At 39.3% G+C, this 22,069-nt stretch overlaps 1 protein-coding gene across 7 annotated transcripts in view; it reads right to left on the bottom strand.

Annotated features, from left to right (window-relative positions):
* The window catches only part of PKHD1 (PKHD1 ciliary IPT domain containing fibrocystin/polyductin), a 429,461-nt gene that overhangs the window by 253,615 nt on the left and 153,777 nt on the right, over positions 1 to 22,069 (bottom strand). For all 7 annotated transcript variants that reach the window (XM_043450734.1, XM_043450737.1, XM_043450739.1 and 4 more), the window contains 2 exons: positions 1,939 to 2,149; positions 1,367 to 1,524 (listed from right to left, as the gene is read on the bottom strand). In XM_043450734.1, the coding sequence (XP_043306669.1) occupies positions 1,367 to 1,524; positions 1,939 to 2,149 (369 nt within the window). The remainder of the gene's footprint in view (positions 1 to 1,366; positions 1,525 to 1,938; positions 2,150 to 22,069) is intronic.

Below are 22,069 nucleotides of genomic sequence, written 5' to 3'. Positions count from 1 at the left end.
TCAAAGTCCCTCTTACCCAACCATATCCCAACATTATGCCCACAGGCCTCTATACATAGACATGACTCAAATCTTTAACTCCAGACCTGACATTTCTTCCAGGCTCCAGACATCTCCAGTCACATGCTGGCCTGGCATCTCAACATGTACAAAATTAAACTCATGATCTCTACCCTCCCACCCCCCCAAACCTGTTTCCCTTCCCATCTCAATAAATAGCCTCCTCATCCATCCAGAGCTCATGCCTGGGAGTCATCCTTGACACCCACACCATCCTGGACCAAAGTTGACAAATGATGTCTTCCCAACATGTGAAAGCCTCATAATCTACAGCCTGGGAAACCAAAACATAACCTACTAAACTAACCATCCCTGAAATAGATGTTTAATAGGTACATCAGTGTGATTCAGTGCCTGTTATTCTTCTCGAAGATAGATTGACTTTTTCAACCACTTACTTAAAGTATGTGGTAGTTTCACTCAGAAAACAAACTCCAAAAGTGGGAATGGTGGGGGGAGGGAAGAGCCTTCTAAGTCTAACTCATTAGAACATGCTGCCTGTATCGCTGACTCTGGCATTAAGCAGTTTTCCTGAGAATTGTAGAGAAGGATGGGAATCAGTTTCATTATAACCTCTGACCTAAAAATTTAATTCAACTCTCCAGATTTTATTGTTTAACAGGAATATTTTTTCCCCAAAGAAATAATTAATTTCTCAAGCAGATACTGTTGCCTATCACTTTCACAAGGGGGTTGAAGGCAGGAGAGGAAATGACGATTTATCAAGAGCATTCTGAAATCTACAGAATACAGTAGGTCCCCTACATTCATACCTTCAAGGTTCAAACTTTCAAAGATTCAAATGTGCATTCTGTCAATGTCAGGCATGAGTGAAACTGCAGCTTGCCTCCATCTCCTACTGCTAATGATCCTTCAACTCTACCATCTCCCAAGTCCTCTCTGTCCTCCAATCAGTAGCTCTTGCCTGTTCACTAGATGCCAGCCCCTATATGCCCGCTCTTTTACTGTACTACTGTACTTTTCAAGGTACCTTACAGTAAGATTTTAAATGTTTTCTTTATTTTTTTTGTGGTTGCTTGCTTTTTTTATGTATTACTTGTATGAAATGTATCATGAACCTGTACAGTACTATATAGCCGATTGTGTTAGTTGAGTACCTAGGCCAGCTTTGTTGAACTTGCAAATTGGACTTAGGAACATGCTCTCAGAAGATAACTCGTTTGTTTGCAGGGGACTTACTGTATTAAGAACACACGAATTGAAAGAAGTCAACCATGCCACATATCATTGAACAGTAAGAACATTGTTTTTCACCCACTAGACTTCCCAACAAATCATTCTCTACCTTCTGAAGCACTGGCCCCCTGGCATGAAGCAAGGAACTGCATTCTCTCATCAGTGAGATTTCCCTGTATGGTAATACTCCTGCTGAGTAGAACCAGCATGACCTTTAAAACATGGTGCTCTCCAGCCACCCAATTCTCTGTGGAGTTGTGAGAATATCTGAAAAGAAAAAAAAAAAAAAGAAATCTGAAAATAACAGTCCAAGTCTTATAATGAATAGTAAGCCACTAAATTAGCCTAATTCTCCACCTGGGACTCTATTTCTTTAGAAACTCAGACACAGAAGAGTGAAAAATAGGCACATGTATGTGAGAATTAGGAACTATGCTGACTATTGCAGTGGCCATCTACTAAAAAACAAAAGTTCTAGTGTCTTACAAGAGAAACTTATTCAAGAAGTTTAAATCTTTGAAATATTTCATATTTTGTAATTTTCTCGCCAAAATGTCTACTGTGATTTAATGTAAATGATATTATTGAAAGACAAACAAATGTCTTTTGACCAGCTGTGTTGTTCACCAACAGTTAAGACCTCATCTTCCATCTAAATGGAGCCAAGCTGACATGCAGTACCTCAAGGGTGACCTCAGCTGGAGGTTTGTACTGTGCGCAGTCTCCACGGTGACAATCTCTTCCTTAGGCTTGGCACCTTCAGCACCCATTCCGCTGATGACAAGGACTTCATCCCCAGCATGCCAATCGACAGCATCTTCCAGAGCCAACACTGTGTCATGGGCATTGGCAGCTGCTCGAAGATGGGTGATCACTACTTCTGGGAGTGAACCTAAAGCAAGTCCAAGGGAAACTTACCTTTAGACATTTTTAAAACTTAATATGAATGTGATGTTATTCAGCCAAAGACTTTAGTGAAAGAAGAATCTGGGAAATCAAGATTCAGGTTCTATAGGCATTGGTGCTATCACCAAAGGTGATATCACTATATTACCTTTTTGGATATTAGTTTTCCTGTCTGTTGCATGGTGACAATAACTCAAGACTGAGAATGGTATGAGGTGAAAAACACAGGGTTGAAGTCATAATAAATTTATAGCTGAATCACAGTTTTGCCATATTCTAATTATGTTCCTTTGGATAATATACTTAAAGGTGGGTTTCCGTTTCCTCAGTTACAAAGCAGAAGCAACAAAGCTTTCCCTTCTAGGGGTTTAAGACAATTTGATGAGATAATATCTATGAAACATGTAGTGTGGACTTTGCCACATAACAACCCCTCAATTTATTTTAGTCTTCTCTCTTCCTCCCCTGCATCACACTGTTTGCAGGATAAAATTTATCACTTCGTTCTTCCAAATTAAAACCAATGACTGTTAGATTCTCCAAGATATAAGTTCACCATGAATTTCTAAACTTAAGACTTCAACTCACTGTACAAATAGTGATAGTAGAGTTAAAAATAAAAATTACCATCGGAATGGTCAACCTAAGACTTGGTGTGTTAAGTGATCCCTTCTTACTCTAACATGGGGTATATCTAGGGACAGGATGGCTAAGCAGAGCAGAAAAAAGTGGAATGTGTGACCCTAAATAACTTGGTTTGTTTTGGGCTCCAGTACAACTATCTGATCCTCCCCAAACCATAAGCTGCTCCCTAACCAGCAAAGATTCAAGAAGGTAGTCAGACTTGTAGTTTACTCTGGCCTTTTCCAGCAAGGCTCAAGGCAGAGATTTTTTTTCCAGCCTTTATCTGAAGCAGTACCTCAGAAAACACAAGGCTTCCTCCCAACTCTGCCTTTCCTTGGTACAGTTCCTCCTCCTTCACAATAGATCATAATTTACCTTTAGCCCACAGCAACTCCCTGTCCTCCCTTGTTGAACTAAAGTAATAATATTTGAATCTCTAACTACAGAGGTTGCCAACAATAAATCATTTTCAAATTATTTTAAACTTCCCTCTTTATTTATTTGTCTATGCTGGGGAGTGGTAGCACTTGTACCAGTAATGTTGTTCCAGGCTTAGAAAGGTCTCTGGGTTAATGGTATAATTTCTGAAGTTTACTCGGGCAATAATTTTATCTTAAAAAAAAAAATCCCAGAGTTCAAAATTTCTAATTATAGAGCAGGTGAAAATTAAGACATAAATCATGTGTAAAGAAAATAATTTTAATTTTATTCCTGTTTGTATGTTTTAACCTTTGGGAACAATAAATGAAATAAAGTCTATTTCAGTGTATATGCATATTTATATATGTGTGAATTTCTATGATCTGTTCTTAAAAGTCTACACAGAAACATCTCTACCATGCATCAAAAATGTCTGTCAACGACAAAATATGATGGCAAAATACGATTATACACTATGATCAATGATTCATAATAATCAATAAGCAAAGAGTACCCTACTACGCATCTATCAAAAAGCAGCTACATGCGTCAGAACCAAAATTTGACACGACAAAGATATTTTTCAACTAAGTATTCTTCTAAATAACAGTCAAGTCAAAATAAATGGAAAAAATCACAGGGAATCTTTGAAGTGAATTTTTTAACTATTAACATAAACTTAAGGCCTTTCAAATGTTGACAGAGCCTCTAGAAACCAGTAAAATTATCTCATAACTTATTCACTCTCATTGCACATACTCTTACATGTATAACTAATGGAGAAGGCAATGGCACCCCACTCCAGTACTCTTGCCTGAAAATCCCATGGATGGAAGAGCCTGGTGGGCTGCAGTCCATGGGGTCGCTAAGAGTAAGACACGACTGAGTGACTTCACTTTCACTTTTCACTTTCATGCATTGGAGAAGGAAATGGCAACCCACTCCAGTGTTCTTGCCTGTAGAATCCCAGGGATGGGGGAGCCTGGTGGGCTGCCATCTATGGGGTTGCATAGAGTCAGACACGACTGAAGTGACTTAGCAGCAGTGGCATGTGTATAACTAAAAGATCAATCTGGGTGTTTTAGGAGTGCCAGCCTCATATTTGTAGCTATGTAGCAGATATGAATATTTGGATGAATTACCATCATTTCAAACTTGAAAGTGAAAGTCTCTCAGTCATGTCTGACTTTTTGTGACCCCATGAACTATACAGTCCATGGAATTCTCCAGGCCAGAATACTGGAGTGGGTAACCTTTCCCTTCTCCAGAGGATCTTTCCAACCCAGGGATCAAACACAGGTCTTCTGCATTGTGGGCGGTTATTTACCAGCTGAGCCACAAGGGAAACTCAAGAATACTATCACAAGCACGGAAATCGAAACTGTAATCAGAAATCTTCCAACAAACAAAAGCCCAGGACCAGATGGCTTCACAGCTGAATTCTACCAAAAATTTAGAGAAGAGCTAACACCTATCTTACTCAAACTCTTCCAGAAAATTGCAGAAGAAGGTAAACTTCCAAACTCATTCTATGAGGCCACCATCACCCTAATTTCAAAACCAGACAAAGACACCACATAAAAAGAAAACTACAGGCCAATATCACTGATGAACATAGATGCAAAACACCTTAACAAAATTCTAGCAAACAGAATCCAACAACATATTAATAAGATCATACATCACGGCCAAGTGGGCTTTATCCCAGGGATGCAAGGATTCTTTAATATCCACAAATCAGTCAGCGTAATACACCACATTAACAAATTGAAAGATAAAAATGATATGATTATCTCAATAGACGCAGAAAAAGCCTTTGACAAAATTCAACATCCATTTATGATTAAAAACTCTCCAGAAAGCAGGAATAGAAGGAACATACCTGAACATAATAAAAGCTATATATGACAAACCCACAGCAAACATTATCCTCAATGGTGAAAAATTGAAAGCATTTCCCCTAAAATCAGGAGCAAGACAAGGGTGCCCACTCTCACCACTACTGTTCAACATAGTTTTGGAAGTTTTGACCAAAGCAATCAAAGCAAAAAAAGAAATAAAAAGAATCCAGATAGGAAAAGAAGAAGTGAAACTCTCACTGTTTGCAGATGACATGATCCTCTACATAGAAAACCCTAAAGACTCTACCAGAAAATTACTAGAGCTAATCAATGAATATAGTAAAGTTGCAGGATATAAAATTAACACACAGAAATCCCTTTCATTCCTGTACACTAACAATGAGAAAACAGAAAGAGAAATTAAGGAAACAGTACCATTCACCATTGCAACAAAATGAATAAAATACTTAGGAGTATATCTACCTAAAGAAACAAAAGACCTATACATAGAAAACTATAAAACACTGATGAAAGACATCAAAGAGGACACAAACAGATGGAGAAATATACCGTGTTCATGGATTGCAAGAATCAGTATTGTGAAAATGAGTATACTACCCAAAGCATTCTATAGATTCAATGCAATCCCTATCAAGCTACCAACGGTATTCTTACAGAATTAGAACAAATAATTTCACAATTTGTATGGAAATACAAAAAAACCTCAAATAGCCAAAATAATCTTGAGAAAGAAGAATGGAACTGGAGGAATCAACCTGCCTGACTTCAGACTCTACTACAAAGCCACAGTCATCAAGACAGTATGGTACTGGCACAAAGACAGAAATATAGATCAATGGAACAAAATAGAAAGCCCAGAGATAAACCACATACCTATGGACACCTTATCTTCAACAAAGGAGGCAAGGATATGCAATGGAAAAAAGACAACCTCTTTAACAAGTGGTGCTGGGAAAACTGGTCAACCACTTGTAAAAGAATGAAACTAGAACACTTTCTAACACCATTCACAAAAATAAACTCAAAATGGATTAAAGATCTAAATGTAAGACCAGAAACTACAAAACTCCTAGAGGAGAACATAAGCAAGAACACTCTCTGACATAAATCACAACAAGATCCTCTATGACCCACCTACCCAGAATATTGGAAATAAAAGCAAAAATAAACAAATGAGACCTAATGAAACTTAAAAGCTTTTGCACTACAAAGGAAACTATAAGTAAGGTGAAAAGACAGCCCTCAGATTGGGAGAAAATAATAGCAAATGAAGAAACAGACAAAGGATTAATCTCAGAAACATACAAACAACTCCTGCAGCTCAATTCCAGAAAAATAAATGACCCAATCAAAAAATTGGCCAAAGAACTAAACAGACATTTCTCCAAAGAAGACATACAGATGGCTAACAAACACATGAAAAGATGCTCAACATCACTCATTCTCAGAGAAATGCAAATCAAAACCACAATGAGGTACCATTACACACCAGTGAGAATGGCCGCTATCCAAAAGTCTACAAGCAATAAATGCTGGAGAGGGTGTGGAGAAAAGGGAGCCCTCTTACACTGTTGGTGGGAATGCAAACTAGTACAGCCGCTATGGAGAACAGTGTGGAGATTTCTTAAAAAACTGGAAATAGAACTGCCATATGACCCAGCAATCCCACTCCTGGGCATACACACCGAGGAAACCAGATCTGAAAGAGGCACATGTACCCCAATGTTCATCGCAGCACTGTTTACAATAGCCAGGACATGGAAGCAACCTAGATGCCCATCAGCAGACAAATGGATAAGGAAGCTGTGGTACATATACACTATGGAATATTACTCAGCCATTAAAAAGAATCCATTTGAATCAGTTCTAATGAGATGGATGAAACTGGAGCCCATTATACAGAGTGAAGTAAGCCAGAAATATAAACTCCAATACAGCATACTAACACATATATATGGAATTTTAAAAGATGGTAACGATAACCCTATATGCAAAATAGAAAAAGAGACACAGATGTACAGAACAGACTTTTGGACTCTATGGGAGAAGGTGAGGGTGGGATGTTCAGAGAGAACAGCATTGAAACAAATATACTATCAAGGATGAAACAGATCACCAGTCCAGGCTGGATGCATGAGACAAGTGCTCAGGGCTGGTGCACTGGGAAGACCCAGAGGGATGGGATGGAGAAGGAAGCGGGAGTGGGGATCGGGATGGGGAACACATGTAAATCCATGGCTGATTCATGTTAATGTATGGCAAAAACCACTACAATATTGTAAAGTAATTAGCCTCCAACTAATAAAAATAAATGAAAAACAAAATTTTAAAAAATAAATAAATAAAAGACACTCGTTCATTGGAAAGAAAGCCATGACAAGCCTAGATGACACATAAAAAAGCAGAGCCATTACTTTGCAACAAAGGCCTGTATAATCAAAGCTATGGTTTTCCCAGTAGTCATGTACGGATATGCGAGCTGGACCATAAAGAAGGCTGAGCGATGAAGAATTGATGCTTTAAAACTGTGGTGCTGGAGAAAACTCTTGAGAAACACCTGGACAGCAAGAATATCAAATCAGTAAATCCTAAAGGAAATCAACCCTAAATATTCAATGGAAGGACTGATGCTGAAGCTGAAAATGAAACTCCAATACTTTGACTGCCTGATGCAAAGAGCCAACTCACTGGAAAAGACCCTGATGCTGGAAAAGATTGAAGGCAAAAGGAGAAGAGGGTGGCTAGATAGGAGATGGGATGAGGTGAGATGGCTAGATAGCATCACTGACTCAATGGACATGAGTTTGAGCAAGTTCCAGGAGGTGGCATCACTGACTCAATGGACATGAATTTAAGCAAACTCCAGGAGATAGTGAAGGACTGAATAGCCTGGTGTGCTGCAGTCCATGGGGTTGCAAAGAGTCAGACACAACTGAGTGACAACAACAACAACAATGATCTGCCTACAGTACTCAGCAACAAATTCCCAAATTCCCTTCTGGACCTTCAAGAGTCTCCATAACCAAACTCCACTTTATCATCTCTGACTCCTTAATAAACTCTCCATTCCAGGAAGTCCAGTCTCTTCTCACTTAATGAGATCATCCCTGACTCTACCCCTTTACCTATTCTGTCCCTTCCACCAGGTACCCAGTCTTCTTCACCCCACTTGTTCTCCTAAGAGTGGCTCAAGCCTCACCTCTTCCATTGGATTTCAGGAGGCATTTCAGCCCATGCTGATGTCCACTGACTTCTATAGACCCACAGTGATAAGGGGGTTCTTATTGAGTAAAAGGCCTGTGTACATCTGGGACTAGGCATGCCCAAGCATGTCTGGCTGGTTTGTGGGCCATTTGATTGAGTTCTTTTGCATGAAAGGAAGAGAAGGGCAAGGATGACAAAGGTGCTCTGGGGTACGCCTCAGACATGGGTTTTCTCTCATGGACCCATGACTGAACCTGAAGAAAGACCCTGAGGGAACTCTCTAGCTGGACTTTGTACCTGATGCTCCTCTGCTAGGGCTTCTTTCATCAATTCACTCTGCCTCATTCTTCAGAATGATGTTCAACCTGGTCCTTCAGAGAAGTCTCTGAGACCTCCAAACTAGATCAAACTCAGCATCTAACATATCATTGTCTCCCTCTTCTTTCTAGCCCTTAGCACATGTGGCTTGACCTCTATTATTGCTATTCTCCATCTCCCCTATTAAACATGGCAGCAGAAGTTATACTATATCTGCACAGTGTCATAGTAGCACATGTCATGTCTATCACAGTCTCTTGTGTATAAGTGTTCAATAAGTAAGTACTGAAGGAAGAAAAAATCATGACCAAAACATGGAGAAGCAAGCACCCCAAAGTTTCGGCAATCAGATGGTCAAGAGGGACCCCAAGTGACAAAGCCTTTGGTTCCATCATGGAACACAGCACATTTTCACACCTGGGGGTTGGACCACGTGGGCAGCAGTGAAAGGCTGCACCCTTGGCACCCTTTGCTCAGTATTTCCATGGCAGGTACTCAATGCAATGGCAGCAGGGAAGCCCCAGGACCTTCCTGAAGGGAGGACGATGATCAAGAAAACCAAAACAGAAGGAAAATGGACTAGTTGATGATGTTCGTCGTGAGAACACCTGTAACAAGCAGGCAGGGACGAAGGGCTGGAGGTTCTATGAGAGTCAAAGCAGGTAGAAATATTCTTTTTTATCACTACTCAAATATCTACAGGCTGAAAAGGTTCAGGGAGCCTGGAGAAACTTGAGTGATGCAACCTACAGTCAACACCACATATTTCACATCAAGTTATTCTGTAATTGTTATGGTACACATGTCTCTCTCCCCACCTTGAATGTAAGACCACTCCATCATGTCTCTTTTACAAATGTCACAACTTCTAGCACAGTTTGATTAGCACTCAACTCATAGGGATTTAAACTATTTTGATTATTGCCATTCAGACAACCACCTACAAACTTCCATCAGAAGTGTACCTTGATAAATATGTAATATCCAGTATGTAAAAGCTGAAAAATAACATGAACATTATTGAGATCTTAAAGTAAATCCAACCTGTGCTAATCAGTGTTACTCTAAAGTAAGAACTGTTGCTTTTCTGGGTTTTGTTTGTCCTTTTAACAGACTGTACTGATCAGGAAGTTAAAATAATACTTTGAGGACAAAATCACACAGTAGGAGATGTCAGCACCAAGTTCTGAAACTGGCTCCTCTGAATACAGAACCAAACTGGACACATAATGGAATTCTAGCCTCTGGAAATAATTGTATATTAACTATACCAAATTAGCTTTGATATGAAAAATATTATATGCTTTATCTTATAAATATTATTTAAAAGTTGTATAAGGCAGACTGACTGACTTCTCTGATGAAGGCAGCATCGTACACATTTCAAATGTGAGTCGTTTCACCTTACATAAATCTTTGTGATAGATTTTTTTACTATTTTAATTTTTATTGGAGTATTGTTGATTTAAAATGTTAGTTTCTGCTGCACAGCAAAATTAATTAGTAGTACATGGCTTCCCAGGTGGCACCAGTAGTAAAGAACCCGCCTGCCAATGCAGGAAACACAGATGATGCAGCTTCAACCCCTGGGTCAAGGAGATCCCCTGGAGGAGGGCATGGCAACCCACTCCAGTATTCTTGCCTGGAGAATCCTATGGACAACGGAGCCTGGCAGGTTACAGTCCATAGGGTCACAAACAGTCAGACGGGACTGAGGCAATTTAGCACACATGCACACATACACATATGCACTCCTTTTTAGATTCTTTTCCCATATAGGTCATTACAGAATTTTGAGAAGAGTTCCTTCTTTAGAAACCCAGGTCAGGTGACCTTCTTCCTTTCTGTACCACAAATCAAAAAATATATAAAAATACAGTTTAAAAAGCTCAATAATTTTATACATGTGCTTACAGAAAAAAAGATTATTCTCTTGACTCATAAGTTAGTACAATGTTTAACCTATTTGGGCTTTCAACATTGACCTGTTAACCAAAAAGTTATTCATTTATTCCCACTAATGACTTCTACTCAAAATTGTATTCCTAAAAGTAATTGTTCAAGCACTTCAGCACATTCATCCATAATTACACTGGCCCAGAGAAGAGTCCTGCCAAACGGGCATGGAAAGAAAGAAAATCATCATTGTGGGTTAACACACTTTAAAATCACTAATTATCTTCTGTTTGTTTTGTATGACTTCAATCTTTCCATTTATTCCAAGTGAATAACTGCCAAGACCTTTCCAAATCAGTAAGGGAGTGGGTGAGGAGGGAGAGAGAGAAAAAGAGAGGGAAAAGGGGAGGGAGGGAGGAAAGAATCATTTCATGAAAATCATGTTCACAACATAATAGAAACATAAAAAAAATTCACAAAAGGACTAGAAATGTTTTTCACAAATATGTGCAAATTATTTTCCCTATTTCTGTGTGCAGCTTCACCATTATCCACAGCAAAACAATGAATGCTGTTTTTCCTTCAGTGTAGATGAACATCTGTGAAGCACTGGGAAGAAAGACATAAAGGGAACAGAGTCACTGTCTTCCAGTGTCCTTAAACAGTACAGGAAATAGACAAAACATCATAAATGTACTCTGTTAAGTGCTAAGACAGAAGGACACGCAGGGTCCACCAGTGAAGAGATATGGAGCACCTCACTCACACAGAGGCGGGGCTTGTTTCCGGGAATGCTTCCCAGAAGACGTGATAACAGAGCTGGGTCTTGAAGGATAAGCCACAGTTGAGCAGAGAACAAAATGGGCAGGGCCCTCCAGGCAAAGGCAGCAGTGTGGACAGTGGCGAGGGCTAACATAACACATTCAAATAGCCGCCATAGAGGAGGCAAGGCCCGAATGCAGGTGCATGGCAGGGAAGGGGACCTGAGGAGGGGCAGTGGGGATGCACCTGGAAAGGTGAGCAGGACCCTCCGGAGAAGGGTCATTAAATCAGCACTTTTTAAAATGGGAGTAAAGTTGATTTACAATGTCGTGTTAGTTTCAGGTATACAGAACAGTGACCCAGTTATACATATATACATATTAGTATTCAGATTATTTTCTTTTAAAGGTTATTACAAAATATTGAGTGGAGTTCCCTGTGCTATACAGGGATTGATTACCTATTTTACATATAGTAATGTGTATATGTTAATCTCAACCAACTTTGAACAAATGCATTCCATATTGCAAACAACCTACTTAGAAGAGAATTCTTTGAAATCAAACTATGTGTGAATTAGAGGAGATCCCTTTTATTTAGAAGACTGTGACATTAGCATTAAAACAAGACTATCTGGCAAACCAAAGAGATGGAATGAGGCATTTTGCACGTACATTTCTCCCTGCCCTTGAGAAACATTTGCTGTGATTTCTCCTTTGGATGAAGGCACGCCCTGACAGGGGAATCCTGTGCAAGCTTGACTCTGTGTGTGCACGCAAGCCTTCTGCAGCCCTGTTGTAATCTCCAGTGGTACTGGCTAAGCCATCCTGTATAGATGCAGATCAACGGGCTCCATCCACAGCTGATCAGCAAACATTTCTGCACTGCAATGAACGAGACCTGGGACTACATCTGCCCCCAGGGCTAAGAATTCTGCCACTCTTTTGGCAGAAAGGTTTAGATCAAGGCTAACCAAGTCTATCTGGATGGTGCAACGAGCCCTACTCTGATTAAAGGCCTTTTCTAGAGGTACAAAAGAAAGGCTAACTTCTGTTTTTAACCAATCTGAGCTATACTGTTGGTGCTACAATTTAAAAGTGACTGAGAAGAATCAAAGGATAAAGTTCAAAATACCAAGGAAATTATATAACGTAAGATAAGTGGAAATACCTAGAGCATTGTTCCCAGCTCCTGTGAGGATTTCAGGTCCGTTCAACAAATGAGCTTCCTAGGCCCTACAGAATAGTGTGAAAAGTTCTTTAGTTAGAGGGGCAAGATCCACTGGTCAGAGCTAAAGGCTTCTGCATTTATCTTTAATACCCACTTCTATTCATGGTCAAATATATTATATATAAAAACCCAGATATATTTCTAGACAATTTTTTTGATAATCATTGCTATGGATTATGCTATGGAATGGAGTAAGTGAAGAGTTAATTTTTAATGACATCGTTTCTTTTAGAAAAGCAATAAACGTATAATGTTTAACATAAAAATACAGAGAAGCAAAAGACGACAATAAAGGCATTCATCACTGATTATTACAACAGATTAATATATATCTTTTATATCCTTTCCCTATATTTTTATGTTGACATTTCATATATGTATAAGCAAAAATTCTATAATTCTGTACATTTCATTTTGCTAAATTTTCTCACTTAATAGAGTAGGAGCATCTTTCATCTGTATTATATACTGTGTAATATCATGATAATATATCACTTTTTAAATGTATATTTTAAATACTAATCTATTATTTTTTCATATTCAGTTTTTTCTCAATATTTCTCTTTTATAAACAGTACAGATGTGACCATTCTTGAGCATAATTTTTAGGCATACTCATGATCACTTCACTACTTTAAATTCCTAAAGGTGACATTGCCATATCAAGGCAAATGCCTAGTTTTAAGTTGTTTGATTTTATTACCAAACTGTCTCACAGAAAGACTGCACATGTTCTACACACACTAGCAGTATATATGAATGCCCATCCCTCAGACATTCTACTATTTCTTTTTAATATTGACCAAACTGATTGTTAAGGGAAAAAAATCACTTTTACTTTATTTTGCTTTTCTGTGATTACTAATGAGGTGAAAGTAGGAGAAAACTCAAAAAAATAAAGAATAATCTCTCTCCCCTGTGAACACAGCACTGTGAACACACCCAAGCACTCCCCACATATATTCATGTTGGTCATTTGCATTAACTGCACTGATATGTCTATTCACACCCAACACCAGAACTTAACTTTGTTGTTAAAAGCTCTTTATTTATAAAAGACAGTTATTTGTATCTGTATCAAATAAGAAATTAGTGTATAATAAAGGAATGTATTAGTTTCCTAATGATTTAACAAATTAACCACAAAATTAATGTCTTAAAAAAAACAATGCAAATGTTTTTTTTCATGATTCTAGATATAAGAATTCTGAAACTGGATTCACTGAGTTAGGGGGAATATATGTGAATCCATGGCTGACTCATGTCAATGTATGGCAAAAACCACTACAATATTATAAAGTAATTAGCCTCCAACTAATAAAAATAAATGGGAAAAAAAAAATCCATATCAGAAAAAAAAAAAATTCAAGCAGAGCTGTTTCCTTCTGGAGGCTCTGAGAGGAAAATCTGTTTCCTTGTCTTTTTTGGCTTCTAGTGGTCACCTATATCCTTTGGTTTGTGGCCCCTCCTTCATCTTCAAACACTCACTCCTCTCTCTGCTTCCACCATTGCATCTCCTTCTCCTCTGACTCCTCCTGTTTCCCTTTGATAAGGACCAGTGTGAATAACTTGGGCCCACTTGAATTATCCAGGATAATCTCCCCATTTCAAAATCTTTTACTTAATCACACCGGCAAAGTTTCTGTTACCAAACCTTCATGAGTTCCAGGAATTGGAGTATGAACATATTTGGGGACCTTTTTTCAGAATAGCATAATTGCATTGTTGAATCGATAGTGTTGAGGAAATGGACTAGCCATTTGGAAAGAAATTAGATAATGAACTTATCCACTATATCAAAATAAATTCTAGATGAACTAAAGAAGGGATTGGCAAACATTTTCTATTCAGAGCCAAACAATGAACAGATTTTGGTCTGCAGGCCAGGTTGTCTCTGTCGCAACTACTCAGTTCTGCCACGGAATCAAGAAGCAGCCATAAACACACCTAAACACATGGGCACGGCTGAGCTTCAATAAAATTTTGTTTGCAAAAATAGGTAATGGGCCAGATCTAGCCCACAGGCCATTGTCTTTTGACTCTGGATTAAAGATGCTAATGTGAAAAAAATAAAAATGTACCGAAAAAAAAATGTACCAGGAAACAAACAGATAAACTTTTATATAGTCTTTGGATAGGTGAGAATTTTCTAACCAGGAAATCAAAGGCAGAAACCACAAAAGAAGATATCTGTAATTTTGCCATTATAGAAATCAGAAAATTCCATAAAAATACTAAAGGCAAATAACAAACTGGGGAAGAAGCAGTTTCTTTGTCCCCCTATCAAAAATATTACAAAGGGAGTCAAAAGTAACAAAGCCCCACTTAGATAACCAGAGAAAATTAAAACTGAAGAACATTCCAGAAACTTGGAAGGAGTATCTTGTGTTTGTCTTTCTGCCACAGGTGAACACCAGCTATGTGTGTGTAAAATAGCAGAAGGCCCAGGTACATCATAAGCCCTTGAAGAGGATGAAGTGAATGTTAGTTACCTCCTCTTCCAGGCCCCAGTTTCATCATCTCTGAGATGAAAGTAACAATCCCAGTGGTTCCTACTTCACAGAGTTGTTGTGAGAGTTAAATGAGAGGGAAGAATGGAAAGTAGCTTTGAAAATTTTTAATATAAAGTGCCAGAATCTCAGTAAAAATCCAATTTTTAACAAATACTGAATATAATGCCCAATTTAATGATACTCTTTCTTCAGGACCAGGCTGAAAGCAATACTATTAATAATACTGCTTTGATGATACATGTGGAAGAATTCTCTTTGAAGGAAAAATCACATGCTCCTGCCTATGGAGCATTCCATTTACTTAACAAAGCTGGATTTCTTTTGCTACTCAAAAACATAAAAAATGTAAAATCCAGAATACATTAACCATTTAATAAGCTAAAGGAAAGTTGTGCTTCAGTGACATCCAACTCTTTGGGACCCCACAGACTGTAGCCCACCAGGCCACTCTGTCCATGGGATATTTCCAGCAAGAATATTGGAGTGGGTTTGCCATTTCCTCCTCCAGGGAATCTTCCCAACCAAGGGATTGAACCCATGTCTCCTGTGTCTCCTGCATTGCAGGTGGATTCTTTACCACTGAGCCAACAGGGAATCCTGAAAGAAGGCTGCTGCTGCTGCTTAGTCACTTTAGTCATGTTTGACTCTGTGCAACACTATGGACTGCAGACTGCCAGGCTCCTCTGTCCATGGGATTCTCCAGGCAAAAGTACTAGAGTGGTTGTCATGCCCTCCTCCAGAGGATCTTCCCAACTCAGGGATAGAACCTGAGTCTCCTGCATTGCAGGCAGATTCTTTACCGCTGAACCACCAGGGATGCTCCTGAAAGAAAGTCCAGATCAGTTCAGTCACACAGTCATGTCCGACTCTTTGCGACCCCATAGACTGTAGCACACCAGGCTTCCCTGTCCATCACCCAACTCCTGGAGCTTGCTCAAACTCATCCATCGAGTCAGAGAAGCCATCCAAACATCTCAACCTCTATCATCCCCTGCTCCTCCCGCCTTCCATCTTTCCCAGCATCAGGGTCTTTTCCAATGAGTCAGTTCTTCGCATCAGGTGGCCAAAATTTTGGAGTTTCAGCTTCAGCATCAGTACTTCCAATGAATATTCAGGACTGATTTTCTTTAGGATGGACTGGTTGGATCTCCTTGCAGTCCAAGGGACTCTCAAGAGTCTTCTCCAATACCACAGTTCAAAATCATCAATTCTTTGGCACTCAGATTTCTTTACAGTCCAACTCTCACATCCATACACGACTACTGGAAAAACCATAGCTTTGACTAGATGGACCTTTGTGGGCAAAGTAATGTCTCTGCTTTTTAATATGCTTCCTAGGTTTGTCATAGTTTTTCTTCCAAGAAGCAAGTGTCTGTTAATTTCATGGCTGCAGTCACCATCTGCAGTGATTTTGGAGCCCAAGAAAATGAACTCTGTCACTGTTTCCATTGTTTTCCAATCTACTTGCCATGAAGTGATGGGACCAGATGACAGAGACAGGGACGACAGAGGATGAGATGGTTCAATGGCATCACTGACTCAATGGACATGAGTTTGAGTAGACTCCAGGAGTTGTTGATGGACAGGGAGGCCTGGCGTGCTACAGTACATGGGGTTGCAAAGAGTTGGACATGACTGAGAGACTGAACTGAACTGAACTAATGGGACCGGATGCAGTGATCTTAGTTTTTGAATGTTAAGTTTTAAGCCAGCTTTTTCACTCTTCTCTTTCACTTTCATCAAGAGGCTCTTTAGTTCCGCCTCACTTTTTGCCATAAGAGTGGTGTCATCTGCCTACCCAGGTTATTGATATTTCTCCCAGCAATCCTGATTCCAGCTTGTGCTTCATTCAGCCCAGCATTTCACATGATGCACTCTGCATATAAGTTAAAACATACTCCTTTCCCAATCTGGAACCAGTCTGTTATTCCATGTCTGTTTCTAACTGTTGCTTCTTGACCTGCATACAGATTTCTCAGGAGACAGGTAAGGTGGTCTGGTGTTCCTATCTCTTTACGAATTTCCCAGTTTGTTGTGATCCACACAGTCAAAGGCTTTGGTGTAGTCAATAAAGCAGAAATAGAAGTTTTTCTGGGACTCTCCTGCTTTTTTGACAATCCAATGGATATTGGCAATTTGATCTCTGGTTCCTCTGCCTTTTCTAAAACCAGCTTGAACATCTGGAAGTCCTCAGTTCATATACTGTCAAAGCCTCACTTAGAGAATTTTGAGCATTACTTTGCTAGCATGTGAGATGAGTGCAATTGTGCAGTAGTTTGAACATTCTTTGGCATTGCCTTTCTTAGGTATTGGAATGAACACTGACCTTTTCCAGTCCTGTGGCCACTGCTGAGTTTTCCAAACTGCTGGCATATTGAGTGCAGCACTCTCACAGCATCATCTTTTAGGATTTGAAAAAGCTCAGCTGGAATTCTATCACCTCCACTAGCTTTGTCTATAGTGATGAAGGCCCACTTGACTTTGGACTCCAGGATATCTGGCTCTAGGTGAGTAATCACACCACCATGGTTATCTGGGTCATTAAGATCTTTTTTAGTCTTAAAAAATCATTAAGAAAGAAAGTTACTAAGACTGAAAAGCAGTTTGGGAGGAGAATGAGAGAGGGTTGGAAAACACAGAAGAAATACAGGCAGGAACCTACATTAGAGAGGGTGCTATAAACATGTCAGAAATTTGGGACTTTATCTTAGGGACAATGAAAAGCCACTGAAGAGTTTTGAGCAGTGGTGTAATGTGATCAGATCTGCGTTTTTAAAAGATCACTCTGGTTCCAGGGTAAACAATGAATTGGAGAGGGGTGAAAATAGCAACTAAAAGATAAACTAGATATCTTAAACAACAGTCTAGACCCAAGTTGATGGCATCATAAACTAAGGTGATAGTCATGGAAGTGGCGAGAAGCAAATGGACTTGTGAGTCATTCAAGAATTAAATTCAGAACCTGGTGATGGACATAATATGGAGAAGGTGGGACAAGAAGGGTATCAAGAATGTTTCCAGTTGACGGATTACTGGAAAGCAACAAACACCATCCCATCCCTCTCAGAATAACAAGACAGCTTCATCAAATCAAAACAGTATGCATATGATAATACTAATAACAATGATATTTAATATTTACTGAATAGATATGCAGGTATCACTCAATGCCTCTCCTGCGCTAAGTGCTGTACATGTTTTATTTCATTTAAATCACCTAATAGCATCATGAGAAATGTTTTAGAATCATCTTCAACTTGTGTTTGGAAACTGAAACACTGAAGAGTTGACTGTTTTTCAAAGGTCAGTTGTCCATCCTCTTCAAAGCTTAGTCAAGAATTAGTCACACCATCGTTCACGAGAGGTTCTCTTGCTTGGGCCAAATCCTAATACTGGGTATTGATAACTTAGATGGCCATTACCCAGTATGTACATATTTATACAAAAGAGTGGCCAGTCTAGATCAAGATCCATGCAGTCCTGGATCCCCTAAGTACAAACTATCTTAGACTCAACCTCATTCTTTCAATAACACTGTCTAGATAAAATGAAACACTGTTATCAGAAAATTTGTAATTCCTAATCTTCTATTACTAGTAAGTTTGGTTTTACTTAGTGAATTAACTGACTGGAACTTTTTCCCAGCCATGTTTCAAACTAAACATGTTTGAAATATCCAGTTAACATTTATTAATTTTAATTTCAAATTAGCAAAAGTAGTAAAAATATCAGATTGTCAAATATTCTAAAAGTAAACTTTTAAAAAGATAAAAGCTATTGCTTTTATCTGCCCATTCTCCTATTCTGGTTAGATAACACACCTCTAATCTCAAGAAACCATCCTTTCTTGGTCACAGATTGTGTAGTCTTGGTGGGTCTGGAAAGTTGGTCCCACCTCTTGTTCCATCCCAGCCAATAAGACCACCACTTCTCTGGTCATAGCAGTAGCTTCAGTGATGGGCTTATGATTCAAACACAGTCAAAGCTAATCCTGAAGCTGCTGTTTAAGCTTTTCATTTCAGTTATTCACACAACATATACTTGTTGAAAGCCCACTATGAGTCCAGGCACTATTGGAGGGAATGAGGATATTGTCAATGAGAAAAAACAAAACAAAACATGAAAATCCTTGCCCTCAGGATACATTCTACTAGGGAAAACACTAGAATAAGTACAATATGTGACAAATAAACTGTATATGATATGCTAGAGAGTGTTAAAAGCTAAAGGGAAAACTCAGAGGGAGGGATGTGAATTTTGATGAGGGGAGCGTTGCAATTTACTCAGGGGTATAATAGTCATTGGAAAAGAGCCATTTTTTCATCTGGAGCCACAGGAATCTATTTCTGCCTTCAGGAGGCAGATTGGAAAATGAAGGCAACTCAAGAGAAAGCAGAACCTAGAGCTGCAGAGAAACAAAGTCCTAATGACTTCATTGAAGCACCTGGACTCAGCTGTGCCTCAAGTTTTTTCAGTTATATGAGGCAATAAATGCCCTGATTTGGGGGGTTCGAATTGGGTTTTCTGTCACTTGCAACCAAAAAAGACCTGACAAATGCCAACACTTTCAGGTATATATAGAAACTTAAAGTAGCTTATAATGTGTTTCTAAGTGGGGTTCCTGCTGTACTTGGATTATCGAATAGCTAGAACTCATTTCTAATTAGCAGGGTACATTCAAAGTAAACACCTAAAATCCTAAGACCTTAAAAACAGCATGTTCACGTTAACATTTTTAAAGTTCTTTAAAGTGTGCTTTATACTCTTACTGGAAGGAATCCTTTCTTTTTTTTTTTTTATTTATTTATTTATTTTTTCAGTGGGTTTTGTCATACATTGACACGAACCAGCAATAGATTTACACGTATTCCCGGAATCCTTTCTTATCCATTGTTCCAAGGTCACTCTTGCCCAGATCAAGCAATTACAAATTCTAAGTTATCTCAGCTAAGAATAAATTGAGATTTTTACCAGATATGCACATATAGAATAGTTGTATTTTGACTTTTTTGAAGGCTTACAAGGCAACAGAGAATATTTGTCTTACTTTTGTTGATGGTGTTGGTCATATTTTGAAAGACATATAGTTAAGGACCAATTCTCATGTGCTCTGAATAGAGAAGCACTCATCAGTCACTGGCCATCCTGCATGCTGAGGGTTCTAAGTCGAGAACCACACTGACCAACATTAATTTGACTGAGTAGTTACCCATCTGCCACAACATACTAGCTGATTAGAACCCCAGTGTTGGATTGAAGCGTATGTAAATTTAAGATTACAGAAAGCAGATTTTTTATGTTTCTCATCCTTCTTCCTCTATTCTTCCTCTCACTTTGAGCTTACTTTCTCCACCCACCCCAAATCAAACAAAACACACACACACATAACAGCTTCTCTCCCTTTTAACCCAGCATCTCTTTGGAGCACCCTTTCACATACGTAGCAAACTGCCGAGCAGAGACTTCTGCTCCCTCAACCCAACCAAGAGGACCCAAGCTAGGGACAAAAGATGATAAGCATCCATATTTGTACATGAGCCATGAACAGACAGGGAACAGACATTTCCATGAGGCTTATTAAAGGAGGCTAATCTAATTCTACCATTGGAGCCATCACTGGATAGATCCCGCCTCAAGCTACATGAGACATCATTGGTCGACAAAGGTCCATCTAGTCAAAGCTATGGGTTTTCCAGTAGTCACGTACAAATGTGAGAGTTGGACCACAAAGAAGGCTGAGCACCAAAGAATTGATGCTTTTGAACTGTGGTGCTGTAGAAGACTCTGAAGAGTTCCCTTGGACAGCAAGGAGACCCAACCAGTCAATCCTAAAGGAAATCAGCCCTGAATATTCATTATTCATTGGAAGGACTGATGCTGAATCTGAAGCTCCAATCCTTTGGCCACCTAATGCGAAGAGCCAACTCACATGAAAACCGTAATGCTGGGAAAGATTGAGGGCAGGAGGAGAAAGGGGCAACAGAGGATGAAATGGTTGAATGGCATCACTGACTCAATGGACATAAGTTTGAGCAAACTCCAGGAGATGGTGAAGGACAGGGAAGCCTGGCATGCTTCAGTCTATGGGGTCACAAAGAGTCAGAAACGATTGAGAAACTGAACAACATGAACAGACAGGGTGCAGACTTTTCCTTGGGGCTTATTAAAGATGGCTAATCTAATCCTTCCATTGGAGCCATTCCTGGATGGACCCCCACCTCAAACTACATGATCAACAAAGAGAGGAAATTCAAAGAAATTCTCAGTCATGGGGGTGAGTCATCAGCCCCATGAGCAGCCTTTTCCTTGCCTTCCCACAGAGGGAGGTCTGAGGTTATTTCTCTCCACTTCATCAAAGAAAAGGGGCTTCAAAGATATCAGTCTTTGAGATGCCTGTGAGAAAAGGAGACTGGCTTCTTTTTTCCCAGATTGGATGTCTACATATACAGCAGCATATGTGTGGGCTCCCCTTGCTTATCTGAACAGGGAAGAGGAGACTTAGAGCAAAAGGTTGTGAGTGGGACATCTGTGACATGGAAAGATTTGTAAGTTTTCTCTGGATCAAGTCGATTCTGGGAAACATAGCTTAATTTGAGCCAAATTTCTGGTGGAAGCTAAGGGGACTGCAAACCCAGGTGGAGCTTCCACACTGGAAAACAGTGGGAAGGTTTTCTGTAGGACTCCAATGATCAGTGTCAGGGAACGTTTAACAGGAGGATTCCTGTGTGCTATTTTCTGTCTCTCAGAAATCCTCTGTTCCTTATCAGTTCCTGGTAACAGGAACAAGTGGAACGGCACGCTGCTCCTGGGACTGAGGTCATAGGATGAGACACACGCATGGATTTCCTTCAGTAAACATTCTCCTTAACAAAAAAACTGTTTAGTCACGACCCTTTTTCTTGAGATATGGATTGTCTTCTGACCTTATGACCATTGTTAATTCTTTGTTCCCTTGATAATGGTTGCTGTACGTTTGGTTTTCTGATTTTTATCATTGTCAAAAGAAATTCCTTGTGTAACAGTCTATATATACTCACAAAAAGATCATTAAAACACCCTTGCTCCACCAGAGACTTA

The sequence above is a fragment of the Cervus canadensis genome, chromosome 28 (genome assembly GCF_019320065.1).
Source record: "Cervus canadensis isolate Bull #8, Minnesota chromosome 28, ASM1932006v1, whole genome shotgun sequence".
Lineage (NCBI taxonomy): Eukaryota > Metazoa > Chordata > Mammalia > Artiodactyla > Cervidae > Cervus > Cervus canadensis.
The sequence above is the reverse complement of the archived record's forward strand: the minus strand, read 5'-3'. Positions and strand labels throughout refer to the sequence as shown.